Consider the following 12,193-nt stretch of genomic DNA (forward strand, 5'->3'; position numbering starts at 1 on the left):
ATAAAATGTTTAAGTTATGTATCTCTGTATCTTTTTTTTAAAGTTATTCCCCCTAACCATTTTTTCAGTTTACCTATTGTTTGTCTTGATTGTATTGGATACTAGGCCACCTATTAATAATAAGTTCACATTTATTTAGTTATACACTATGCAAGCACTCTTCTAAGAATTTCACCTGAATTGGCCTCAGTTAATTTCTATAACAACCCTATGTCTTCTTTTTAAAGTTAAGAAAATGGGACCTTACAAAAGTAAAGAATTTGTCCAGGGTCAAATAACTAGTATGATGGCAAAATTGAAATTTAAATGTACACAGGTTTACCTTAGTATCTAAACTTTAAACCAATTCTCAGTATTACGTAAGAAATAAACCTTTCTGCAACTTTTTACAAAGTTAGTATGACACATATACCAAATTGACAAAGAATATGAAAAAGGTCTGCAGAGTATTAGTCCAAAAATTCTAAAGGAGAGATTAGGCAATAGTGTCCTAGAAAATTAACTTGCAGAAAGTCAAATAAAGTTTATCTTAAGAATACAAGGATGTTTCAGTTTTAGGAAGTCTATTCTTATAACTCCATTTTAATAGAAGTAAAATAATGTTTATCTTGATAAGTGTTGAATAGGCATTTGCTAGAAATATAAACTACTTTCTAAGAAAGTGTAGAGGGATATTTCTATAACATGAAAGAAATATGTATCACTAACTAGAATCCTGAATAATATTTAGTGGTGAAATACTAGAAGACAAGAATGAGAAAAGTTGTCTTCTAGTACCATTATTTAAGTTAGAAGTACTAACCAATTACCTAATAGGATTATAAAAAGGGATCCAATAAGAGGTCTAGTTAGTGGAAATATGAAGATAGTATTGTCATAAATTGTATATGATAGCATTGCGTATATGCATATGTACAACATACAAGGATATCACCTGAAACATCTTAAATAAAGTTGGATCAAATGACAAGTGTTAAGAAAATCAATGTGTGTGTGTGTGTACACAAAAATGAACAAATACATACTAATACATACTAAAAACAACTGTACAAAATACAAAGCAATAATAATCAGTTAGAAACATAGAGGGTGGGAAAGATGCTTTTTAAAAAGCTAACACCATATATACCCCAGGAATATTGAAACCTATAATGTCCCAATTAAAATTGTAAAGATTTGAAAAACTATTGGAGAAGCATATCTTGATTTTAGCAAGGAAGCCTTAATTGTTTAAAGATGGTAATTCATCCTATATCATTATAGTTCTGATGAGATTTCAAGACATTTTTAGAAAATGATTGAAGGGAGGGATAAACATGAAAATAACCAAGAAAATACTTAAAAAGAAGGAATCTTTGGCATATCATTGTTAAAACAAAATTTAGTAACTAATAAAGCCATTTTGTACTTGCACAAGATAAATAAATGAATTGGTGGAATGATATGGGAAGTTCAGAAATAAAGCAAGTTTATATGGACCTTAGATTATAAGAAGAAGACATTTCAAGTCAGGGGGATTAATTTAACAGTATTTATTGATTGCCAGTTGTGTGCCAGTGTGTTCTCAGTGCCTACTGACTGGCACACAACTTTTTATACTTTCTAGTTGGAGGAGACAGACAAAACAAACACTAAAATATGTCAGGTGGTTATAAGTGTAAGGGGGTAAAAAAAATGATAGGAGGTAGTGGTGTAGATAGTAAAGGAATGTCTCTCCAGTAAGGTATCATTTGAGCAGAAATCTGAAAGAAATGAGGGAACAGCAAGGTAATAAAAATCCTGAGGGATGAGTGTACTTAAGTTATTTTATGAGCATGTTTAGTGAACCATATGGAAAAAGAAAAAAAAACTAGGCCATCCACTTATTGGGTTGGTCAAAAAGTTCTTTTAGTTTTTTCTGTAAAATAAGACAGTTTTCATTTTCACCAACAATTACAATTTGGATATTTTGAGTATGTCAGCCATGTCCCACTATTGGCTTTCAATGGGTAGAGGTGAGGGGTGCTGCTGAACATCTTCCAATGCATAAGACAGCCCCACAGCAAGGAATTATTTGGCCAAAATGTCAATAGTACCAAGAAATTTCGCAAACCACTTTTGACACGTTCAATCAACCACGGCACCTTCTCCATACAATGCATAAATCTTCTTTTGTGTTTGTTGTGTTTTTACCTTTCTCAAAATAATAAAGCATAATCTGCCAAAACTGTTGAGTATTTTCTTCCATTTTCAATATTAAAATGGCTGCACAAAATTTCACCAATTTTGATTAGTTTTTCTTTTTTTTTTTAAATGCATGCTGATATGACAGCTGTCAAATACAATCTAACAAAATTGTTTCAAGTGAAGTTTGAAGTTAGAGCCATCCTAATGGAAAAAAACTAAACTAACTTTTTGGCCAACTCAATAAAAAGGAGATGGTAGATCTGGAGATATTGACATAGAAGAGCAGCATAATTGCATGAAAAGAGCAGTTTTCTAGGAGGCTATATTTGATTGGATCCCATTTAGGTAAAACAAATACATTCGGAGTCTGAAACTGTTTATCTCAACATGGACCTGTTTTACTTTCCAGTTTATGTATTTCAGAATATTTTTATTTTGTTGGTAAGATATCAAATATATATTAAAACAGAAAGAGATGCTTCGACTTTGATTCTATAGCATTAATTTTAAAATGTGAAGAAAAAATAGAAGTTTCTGTTAAAAGAAATAGTCTCCCTGATTTGAAGGCGGCAGCAGAGTATATTGAAAGGGTGGGCTTTGGAGTCTTACAGACCTTGGTTCTAATGACCTCTCAGCTACTTCCTGCTCTTGTGACTTATAGTAAGTTCTGTAATGTTCTAATTCTGTTTCTTCACAAGTAGAACAGGGCTAATAATATGCTTAGTGTTGAAATAATCAAATAAAGGTAAGTTTCGTAATACACACTTCTCCCCCTCATCTTACTTGTAGTAATGCTGGGATATTTCTCCCATCTAGAAGAAAGCCTCAGGAATGATAAGGTCTAGAGTTTGTGTTGTAAAAATACTTGTAAACTGATAAACAGTGGGAATACTAATCATAATCTGTCTTAAAGAGCTATACACTACTACAGTAGTCAAGTAATCTGTATTTTGCCTTGTTCCAGAAAATATCTTAGGTAGATTACAAACATTTTTGTGATAGAAGAGCGTGACTTAAATTTTCAATATTAAAGTGGCTGCACAAAATTTCACGAATTTTGATAAGTTGCAAAAGAGAATGAAAAATAAAAGTGAGGACAAAATGGAAGGAATGTGGGAAACACTTTTTAAACAAGAGTAAACACTTTTTAACTCTAAGACTTATAGCAGCCAGCAAAAAGAGCCTTTATATATACCACACAGTGTACATTGCTTATGAAATAAAAGGCATTTGTAATCAGAATGAAAAAAATCCTGCTTCTCTCTACCCAACTTCCCCCAGTGCCCGCCCCCACATCCCTCAAAAGTCTCACGCCTAGATGGTGACACAGGTGAAATTTAAAAAATTTTAAAAGCACAGGCTATGGTTTTTTTCAGAATATAGGAAAAGAAAGTTTCCATATTTAAAAAAATGAAGTATGTATACCTTTACAAGGCAATAGCATAAAAAATTCTGTAGACTTGTGCTTGTTAGTTGTTTTGGTCTCAAAACTTCTTTACATTTAAAAAAATTATGAAAGGTCCCAGGAGCTTTTGTTTATGTTGGTTGTATCTACTGATATTTATTAGAAATCAAAACTGAGAAATTAAAAATATTTTTAATTTATTTAAAAATACTATGTTAAAAATTACATCTAAAATTATAAAAAATATTTTCCAAATGTAAATAAATCTTGGTGAAATGAATACCATTTTTATATTTATACAGATCTTTTAATGTTCGGCTTAATAGAGTATATCTAGGATCTTCATGTCTATGATACACTGCTGTCACTAGTCTTTTCAGAGAATTCTGCATATTCTTTTTTGAAATTGTACTAAATCCATGGTAATTTTTTACAGGTTAGATATAATGTGCAATCTGAAACCAGATGAAGTAATATTTTATACTCTAATATACTGAAATCCATTGGTCTCTCTTACACTCAGAATGGATCTTTTATAACTATGATGGTTTTATAAATTATGTATTTGTCATTTGGAAAATATTGTATCAGTGAATTGAGCATCTCTTCCAAATGTAACATTTCATTATATATTATATATTATTTGTTATCATCAGAAAAGCCTTTAGGTATTTATTGTAAAGCTGTCAATTTCATGGTGTAGATAATAACGTTTTCTGGTATTTTGATTTTCTCCTGAAAGCTTGAATTGTATAATTGACAGCAAATATTGCCGTTGTCTTCCTTGAAGTAACAAGCCTACTTTGATCATATTTGAGAAAATGTCTACAGATACCCAAGTCTGAGTGACCATAGTCTGTTAGTTCTTGCAGGTAAAAAAAGTATTCTATGAATAAAGGAGCTACTTCAGCCTGCAGCTCAAATAATTGTACAGGTGCTTCTCAAGATAGCTGTCAGATCTTGTTACACAGTAGAAGTGCTTTATGAGTATTTTCTGTTTCATCACTGAGAATATTAAAGAGATGTATACTCAAATGTTAGGGTTTAATAACATTAATATTTTTTTATTGCTTCGATAAGTACATTCTTAAGTGAAACTGGCTTCTCCCTGCCCTGTGTTGTGTGGTAGTAAAGAGTACTTAACTGCTGTAGTTTCGTTCCACTGCCTTGAATCATGCTAAGGTGCTGGTGGTTTGACCCACCATTAGCCTTGTACCATCAGTATAAAATCAACACATTAAAAAAGGCAAATAATGTCTTAGTAATACCTTTAACCTGCCAGACGTTTGCAGGGTCTAGGGGACACCCACAGGTCTTTGGACCCCAGTTTTGATCACTGCTTCTGTATACAAATATCACATGAGTATTGATGCAGAACAAGTTACCAAATAGAATACAGCATTATACTAAAATAATAGTACATTTATTAGGCCCAGGTGGTATTTCTTGTTTGAATGTAAAGATGGTTAAGTATTAGGAAAACTCTTAATATAATTTATGACATTAGTAGCCCAGGGAAGTAAATGAAGATAATGATTATAATAAAGTTTCTAAAAATCAAACTGATGAAAGTAAATATTCTTTAAATATTTAAAAGCCACAAAAGTAAAACCCATAATGAAAAAGAATAAATGCTTGAAGGACATATGTGTGAATTTGTGTGTGTCTGCAAATACCTTTATTTTGCATTGTGTTTTTCAAACCAAAGTTGTCATCTTTCCCAGTGATAAACAATAAAGGTACTCCAATTAAAATCAGTAACAAAACCAAATCACCCAATATTGTATAGTGCATCATTATCATTCTAACATTGTTTGGAAATTGATGTATAATGTAACATACTGTAATGATAAAGAGGTATCATTCAAAAAAGTAGATGAATTCTGATTATAGATAAACATGGAAAACCTTAAAGAAATAGCTACTAAAACTGTTACAAATCACAGGAACTCACATGGCTGCCTAAAATTTTTATGTCAGACTTGAAGCTTTTCCCGGAACAAAATTTTTCTAGTTACTGGTTAGGAAATATAATAAAGGTAACAACCTATTGAAAAAAGTAAAAAATAAAACCCATAAAAAGATATATAGAAGATCTAATTGAAGCAATACATATAAAAATGAAGGAAATATAAAAATTTAATATTTCTGATAAAGACATATTAAGCTTTGTAAGAATAACAATCCTTTCTGAATAAATATAAATTCACAGCAGCAGTTGAATCCCAATACTTTCGGAGTGTGGTAGTATTGATTCTACATTTTATCTGTAAGGAAATTCTGAGAAGAGTAATTCGAGGAATGGGTCGATAGAGGGGTTTGTCCTCTCAGCATCATAAAAAAAATATAAAGCTACCATATAGTATTGACACCAGAATATATAAATCGATAGCTGAGAGTAGATTCCTAAAATAGACCTCAGCTACTTGGGGTTTAGCATATGATGCATTTTAAGAATCTTCAGTAAATGATTTTGGGATAGCTGGCTGGCCATCAGGCATAGATTTTGCTGATCTGCAGTTATCATCTGCTTTCCTAGTTTCTAGTAACTTTTCATGCCTCAGTATGTCTGTTCGATCCTGTATGGTGCTACCAATTAAATACCTTTACTACTCAGATGTTTTCCCACAATGTATAATAAAATAACTTAAACTCTTTAGCTAATAGACATATTATAATATATATTATAAGGCTATTAATGGGCCAGATGGTAGCTCATTTAATTTCACAGCCCCAAAATAAGATTAATCTTCGTTTTATGAAACAAGAAACAGATTCTTATGAGATGCAATTTGAACAGTATCGTGCAGACAGGGTTCAGTTCTAAAGTTCGTCTTCAAAGGTTGTTTTCATTATACAGTTGATCCTTGAACAGCATGGGGCGTTGAGGCACTGACCCCATGTGCAGTAAAAAAATCTGAGTATAACTTCTGACTCCCAAAAACTGAAACCAGAAGCCTTACCGATAACAGAAACAGTCAATACATATTTTACCTGTATTATATACTGTATTCTTACAATAAAGTAAGCTAGAGAAAAGAAAATGTTATTAAGAAAATCATAAGATCAAACACATTTACAGTATTTATTGAAAAAATCTGTGTATAAGAGGAGTCATGCATTTCAAACTTGTGTTGTTTAAGGGTCAACTTTAATTAGGCAAACTGCCTCTTAAAGCTGTATTGTGTGGCCCCTATTTATCTTCCAGGTAAACCTACCTGAGCTCTAAATTTCTCCTACACTGATTTCTTTATTCCTCCTTCCAAATGTTTATACTTGGCTAATTCCATGCCTTTGCCTGTGCACTTCTCTTTGTCAGTAACATTTCTCTTATTCCCTTTCCCACCTGTCTATTGTTTAAGTGACATGGTTCCCAAACTATAATTTAACAAGAGAAACATACATGTAAACAACTAAAATACAAAGCAGGATGAAATAGTGGTAAAAGAAACAAGTAGCATGCAAAGAGTGACCATTTTGATTAGTATTAGGGATACAGAAGACTTCTATGAATAGATAACTTTTGATCTGGATCTTGAGAAGTGAAAAGGATTCAAATAACATCTAGGGAGAAGGAATATAAGCGTTGATGTGAAGGCATTGTTGGTCTTTGGTGAGATATGAATTGGAAGATGAGACTAGGGAAGGTAATTTGGGATCAGATCATAAAAAACCATGTTCCTGAGTTTGGTCTTCTTTCCTAAGAAAGCTATTGTATTTTAGAGGAGGTTGCAAAAATTGGGTTGTAAGGAAGAAGAGATTGGGAATGGATAAAGAAGATTTTTGATACCTTTTTAAAGCTTGGGCTTATAAAAATCCTAAACTATAGTACAGTAGTTTCCTCTTCTCCGCAGTTTTGATTTCAGTTACCTGTGGCCTGAAATATTAAATTTAACATTCCAGAAATAAACCGTAAGTTTTAAATTACATGCTGTTACTAGTAATATGATAAACTCCTACATCATCCCACTCCTTCCCACCTGTGTCCACGCTGTGTAAGAGTATAGTGCAATAGATATTTTGAGGGAGACCACATTCATGTAACTTTTACTATAGAATATTATAATTCTTGTTTATTATAATCATTAATTTTTACTGTGCCCTATTTATAAATTAAACTTTATCATAGGTGTGTACATATGTATAGGAAAAATACATAGTATACATAGGGTTTGGTACTCTCCATGGTTTCAGGCATCCACTGAGGGTCTTGGAACATATCCCCTGTGGATAAGGAGGACTACTGTATATTGAAATAAAAAGCACAGTTTGGGTGACATGTAGCTTAAAAAATGTGAGAGGTAAAAAAAAAAAAATGTGAGAGGTTGTCTAAGGTAGCATTCTAAAGCTCAGCTAAAGAATGGCAATTTAGTTGTCAAATGATTTCATACACATTGGTGCATGCGTTTATATTTATGTATGTGTAGAATATTTTTACTTTTAGTGATGCATGGACCTTTTCTTTTTACATTTAAAGACCAGCTGATCATTTTATATACATTGTATATTTCTCCTTGGGATTCAGTATACTCAAGTTAAGCATATTTAACCCATTTTTATCTACATATTACCAAAATCAGTTTTTTATCTCTTTACCAACTGGACTTAGCTACTAGTTACAGCATTTCTTCTATAAATTATCATCACAAGGACTTACAAACTAATGTAAAAGTAGTGAGGGTTTTCAGGATATAGATAATCAGAGAGTAAAGCATTTAAAATATCTAAGTATCCTGAAATCAGTAGCACAATTTTAAAGAACTTGTACATACATTTGAAAATGTTACTTTTAGGCTCTTCCTGTTGACAGAATTCAGCAATCTTTACAATATGCTTACCTTCCTGAGTGTAGGATATTTGTTTCTGTTATTATTGCAATGTTCATTATATTCATGATGAGAGGTAGTGACAGGTACCTAAAAAAACAGAGAAAGAAATAAACTGAACTCTAGTTCCCTGATTGGCATAAAATTTCTTATTTTGGTTCAAAACTTGATCAGCATATTTTGAGTGTTGCCTTTGTTTTAAGATTTGATTTTGTAAATAAGGTTATCTTTCTAGGAACTGGAATGTTTGGAGTATTAGAATAACCACTAAAAATAAATTTCTTAAAACAAGTAATTAACTTGGGATAACTAAAATATTTAATAAAAATTTCTATACTTAAATCATGACTTAAGTGAGTTGATATTTTGTAAAGCAGTTGTGTGTATTATTTTGTATATGTGTTTATAGTGATGCACTTCTTTTTGTGTGTTTAGCCGTATATGTGGGAGTCCGTGTCCTGCAGTGTGGCCCGATGTAATCAAATTGCCGTATTTCAACACTATGAAACCAAAGAAGCAGTATCGTCGCAAGTTAAGAGAAGAATTTGTTTTGTAAGGAGGGGATGCTTAAACATCCATATTGCATTGATTTTTTTTTTTATTTGTTTTGAATTCTGTCACTCTATCCTCTGTTGATGCAGATTAGACCTATCACAATTCTTCTGTCATTTTATTTTGAGTTTTCCTTTGCTACATGCAGATTACCATTTCACTACCATATGGCATCAGTGGTTTGGTTTTCTGTGTTAGATTAGATGCTTATATGAAAGAACTTAAATAGTATTTTAAATTTTAATGAAACATCTTTCAAGTTACTTGAGCTCAGGTTTTTATTTTGTTGTAGGAAACTGTTATAACTAACTGCCCATAAAATAATAAAATATATTTTTGTCAAACTTAAAATTAGGATAATAGTTACAGAAATATGTAAAAATATTTTTTCAGAGGAAAGTTAGAATTTATTGCATTAAAGTATTGTAAATGTTATAAAATGCTAGTATTTCAAATAAGCTTCTAAAGAAACATTAAACTTATTTCAAAGAACATGTGTGACTTTTGTAATCCTCTCATGTCAGTATTCCTGCAGCTGCACTAGACTTATTTGATTACATGCTTGCCTTGGATCCTAGTAAGCGCTGCACTGCAGAACAAGCTCTTCAGTGTGAGTTCCTACGGGATGTGGAACCCTCAAAAATGCCTCCACCAGAGTAAGTGACTTATTATTATTATTAGATCCCATATATAAAGAATCTGGACAGTTTTAATAACATCTATATGTAACTATCAGAAGCTTTTCCATGATCAGTTAAGTCAAATAGAATAAAGAGAAATAGAATAACAGTAAAACACATAATTTGCACATCTAGAATGCAGAACCTTGCTTAATGTTCAGCTAAACATAGGACTAGCAAAAGTAGCCTTCCTCTAGCTAATTTTATTAATATACTCTAAGAAAATGTTACTGCTGCAGCTTTTTACTGTAGTGCCCATACCACTGCTTATACTACTAGTTGCTATTGCTAAAATTTTGAGTGCTAAAGCTAAATGTTTTTTATGTGTTACATTAATCTTTATAGTCCTCTCAGGTGGATGTTGTTATTATCATCACCATTTTTCAGAGGAGGAAGCAGGCTCAAAGAGGTTAAAAAACTTGCCCAAGAATACAAATATAGTAAAAGGTAGTGGAGCCAGCTCTCAAATTCAAGTTAGTCCAGTAAGACAAAGAAGTTATAAAATATTCCTTGGCAAACTATATAATAGCAAATTTTTATAATTGAATAAAAGAAGATTAGTATCAAAAGCCTTTGTTGAATAAGTTTATTATCCAGTGATAAGTGTATGGAATTCATAGAATTTGGGTGTCAGAACAGCTGGGTTCTTGAAACTTCACTCTCTTGCAGCTCCTGTAATTTCTCTAGAATTTGATTTGGGGAAAAGAGTGGAAACAAAGTAGTTCATTTGGTTCTTCTTGGTAGGATCTAGAAACTTAGTAAGGATTTTCTTAATAGCTTAAAATGATGATGAGCATCATAAAAACAAGCCTATAACTATAATAAAATATTTTCATGTAATACAGTTTGCATATTGTAAAGGATCAAACATGGCTTTGGAGTTTAGATCCTGACTCTTCCACTTAGATTGAGCTTACTGTATTTCTGAGACCATCATATTCAGTTTCATTAAGTTTTTGCTGTCTATGAATAGTCTTTGTGGGACAGTTTGAAAGCCATTAAGGATATATCATCTGACATGCGGAGGGAACTGAATTATTCATTTTTGAATTGTTTCATTTTTTAAAAAAATTTTAATTATTATGTTTTGCTTAGCAGTAGATATCAGTAGTCTTAAAACTCTCTAGTATCCCTTCAAAGAAGTTTTCTCTATTTTGGGTTGGAAAAATTTTCTGATTTACATTAAAATAGAAAAATAGTAAAATGAGAATTCATATACCCTTCACTTAGATTCAACAGTTATTAATATTTGGACACATTTGCTTTACCACTCCATATAAACTTTTTTCTGAACTGTTTGTTGTATTGTGGAAGTGACACTTCATTTATAATGATTCACATGTATCTATAAGAACTAGGACTTAATTTTGTATAACTACAGTACCATTGTAAAGCATAAGAATTATAACTTTGCAATATGTAATAATTAAATTTTTCCAATTTTCCTATAGTCAAATTATAGCCTTTTTTTTTTTTTCCACACACTGGGGAATGAAGAATTTATTCAGCACTTACACATTTCATTTAGCTTTCATGTCTCTTCAGTCTTTAATTACTCTTTGAGAAGGGTTTTTATGACTGAAGGAGTCAAAGGTAGCTATTTTGAAAAACATTCTAAGATCAGGCTTTAATTGCTTTCTTGTGATCACAATTAGAGTAACTTTTGGAGGGGGGCAAGAATACTACATAGGTAGTGATGTGTGCTTTTCTGCTGTATCATATCAAGAGGAATATAATGTCATTTTTCTCCCATTATTGGCAATGCTCAGTTCATCTCTTGGTTCAAGTAGTATATACACATAAAATAATTCTGGTAAAACTGTATCAAAATACATTTTTAATAGCCATCTAAACTTTAGATCAAGGGTTTAAATAATTGCAAAAGGTGTAATTTTCAGTATCATAAATGTTGACACTTGAGCAGTTAATCACTCTTAAAAACATATTCAGTGGAATCAAAATATCTTAATATCTTTATGTTCACCAACATTTCCGTCGTCGGCAGCCGTCCGTCTCGAGAGACGATGGTGTAGCTTCTTAAGAGTCTATCTGCACCGCCGAGAATGGTTGTGCAGTCCGACTCAGGAGTGACACGGTATCTGTCTCCTCCCGTGTTGAATCGACATCTTGCGATGACGCTGGAGTGTCCTCTCCAGTGAAGCTGAAGCTACAGAGCCTGGGCAGGGTGATATGGAGGGTCTGCTGTTGCCCATGCAGCAGACCCCCCCCTCTCTTCGCAGCTGAAGGGTCCAAGGGAAAGACGGAGTCAATACAGCTTGGCTTCAAGTGTGCCGCAGGAGTTGCCGGTGTTGACAACAACGTCAAACCGCCTTAGGGACTCCGGCTCCGGATTTTCTGTCGGGGTTTACTCCCTTAGCCTTTCCCCTGAAGAGGTATGCCGCAAGGCAGTGGAGGTTTTTTGGAGTCAGAGTTTTCCTTCTCTGTCACCAACATTTACTTAGAAAATATATGAAGAAACTCTAATTTGACATTGTTCTTTCTTCATTTTGAACTTAATTTTGCTTCTGCAGGGTTGTTTCTTTTTTCTTTAATCCTCTCACGAG

General features: G+C 32.5%; 1 protein-coding gene across 4 annotated transcripts in view; it reads left to right on the plus strand.

Annotated features, from left to right (window-relative positions):
• Positions 1 to 12,193, plus strand: part of CDK13 (cyclin dependent kinase 13) — a 135,985-nt gene that overhangs the window by 110,813 nt on the left and 12,979 nt on the right. For all 4 annotated transcript variants that reach the window (XM_090287374.1, XM_090287375.1, XM_090287376.1 and 1 more), the window contains exons 10-11: positions 8,833 to 8,949; positions 9,474 to 9,605. In XM_090287374.1, coding sequence (XP_090143500.1) covers positions 8,833 to 8,949; positions 9,474 to 9,605 — 249 coding nt within the window. The remainder of the gene's footprint in view (positions 1 to 8,832; positions 8,950 to 9,473; positions 9,606 to 12,193) is intronic.

The sequence above is a fragment of the Furipterus horrens genome, unplaced genomic scaffold, assembly GCF_987537825.1.
Source record: "Furipterus horrens unplaced genomic scaffold, mFurHor1.1.pri manual_scaffold_9, whole genome shotgun sequence".
Lineage (NCBI taxonomy): Eukaryota > Metazoa > Chordata > Mammalia > Chiroptera > Furipteridae > Furipterus > Furipterus horrens.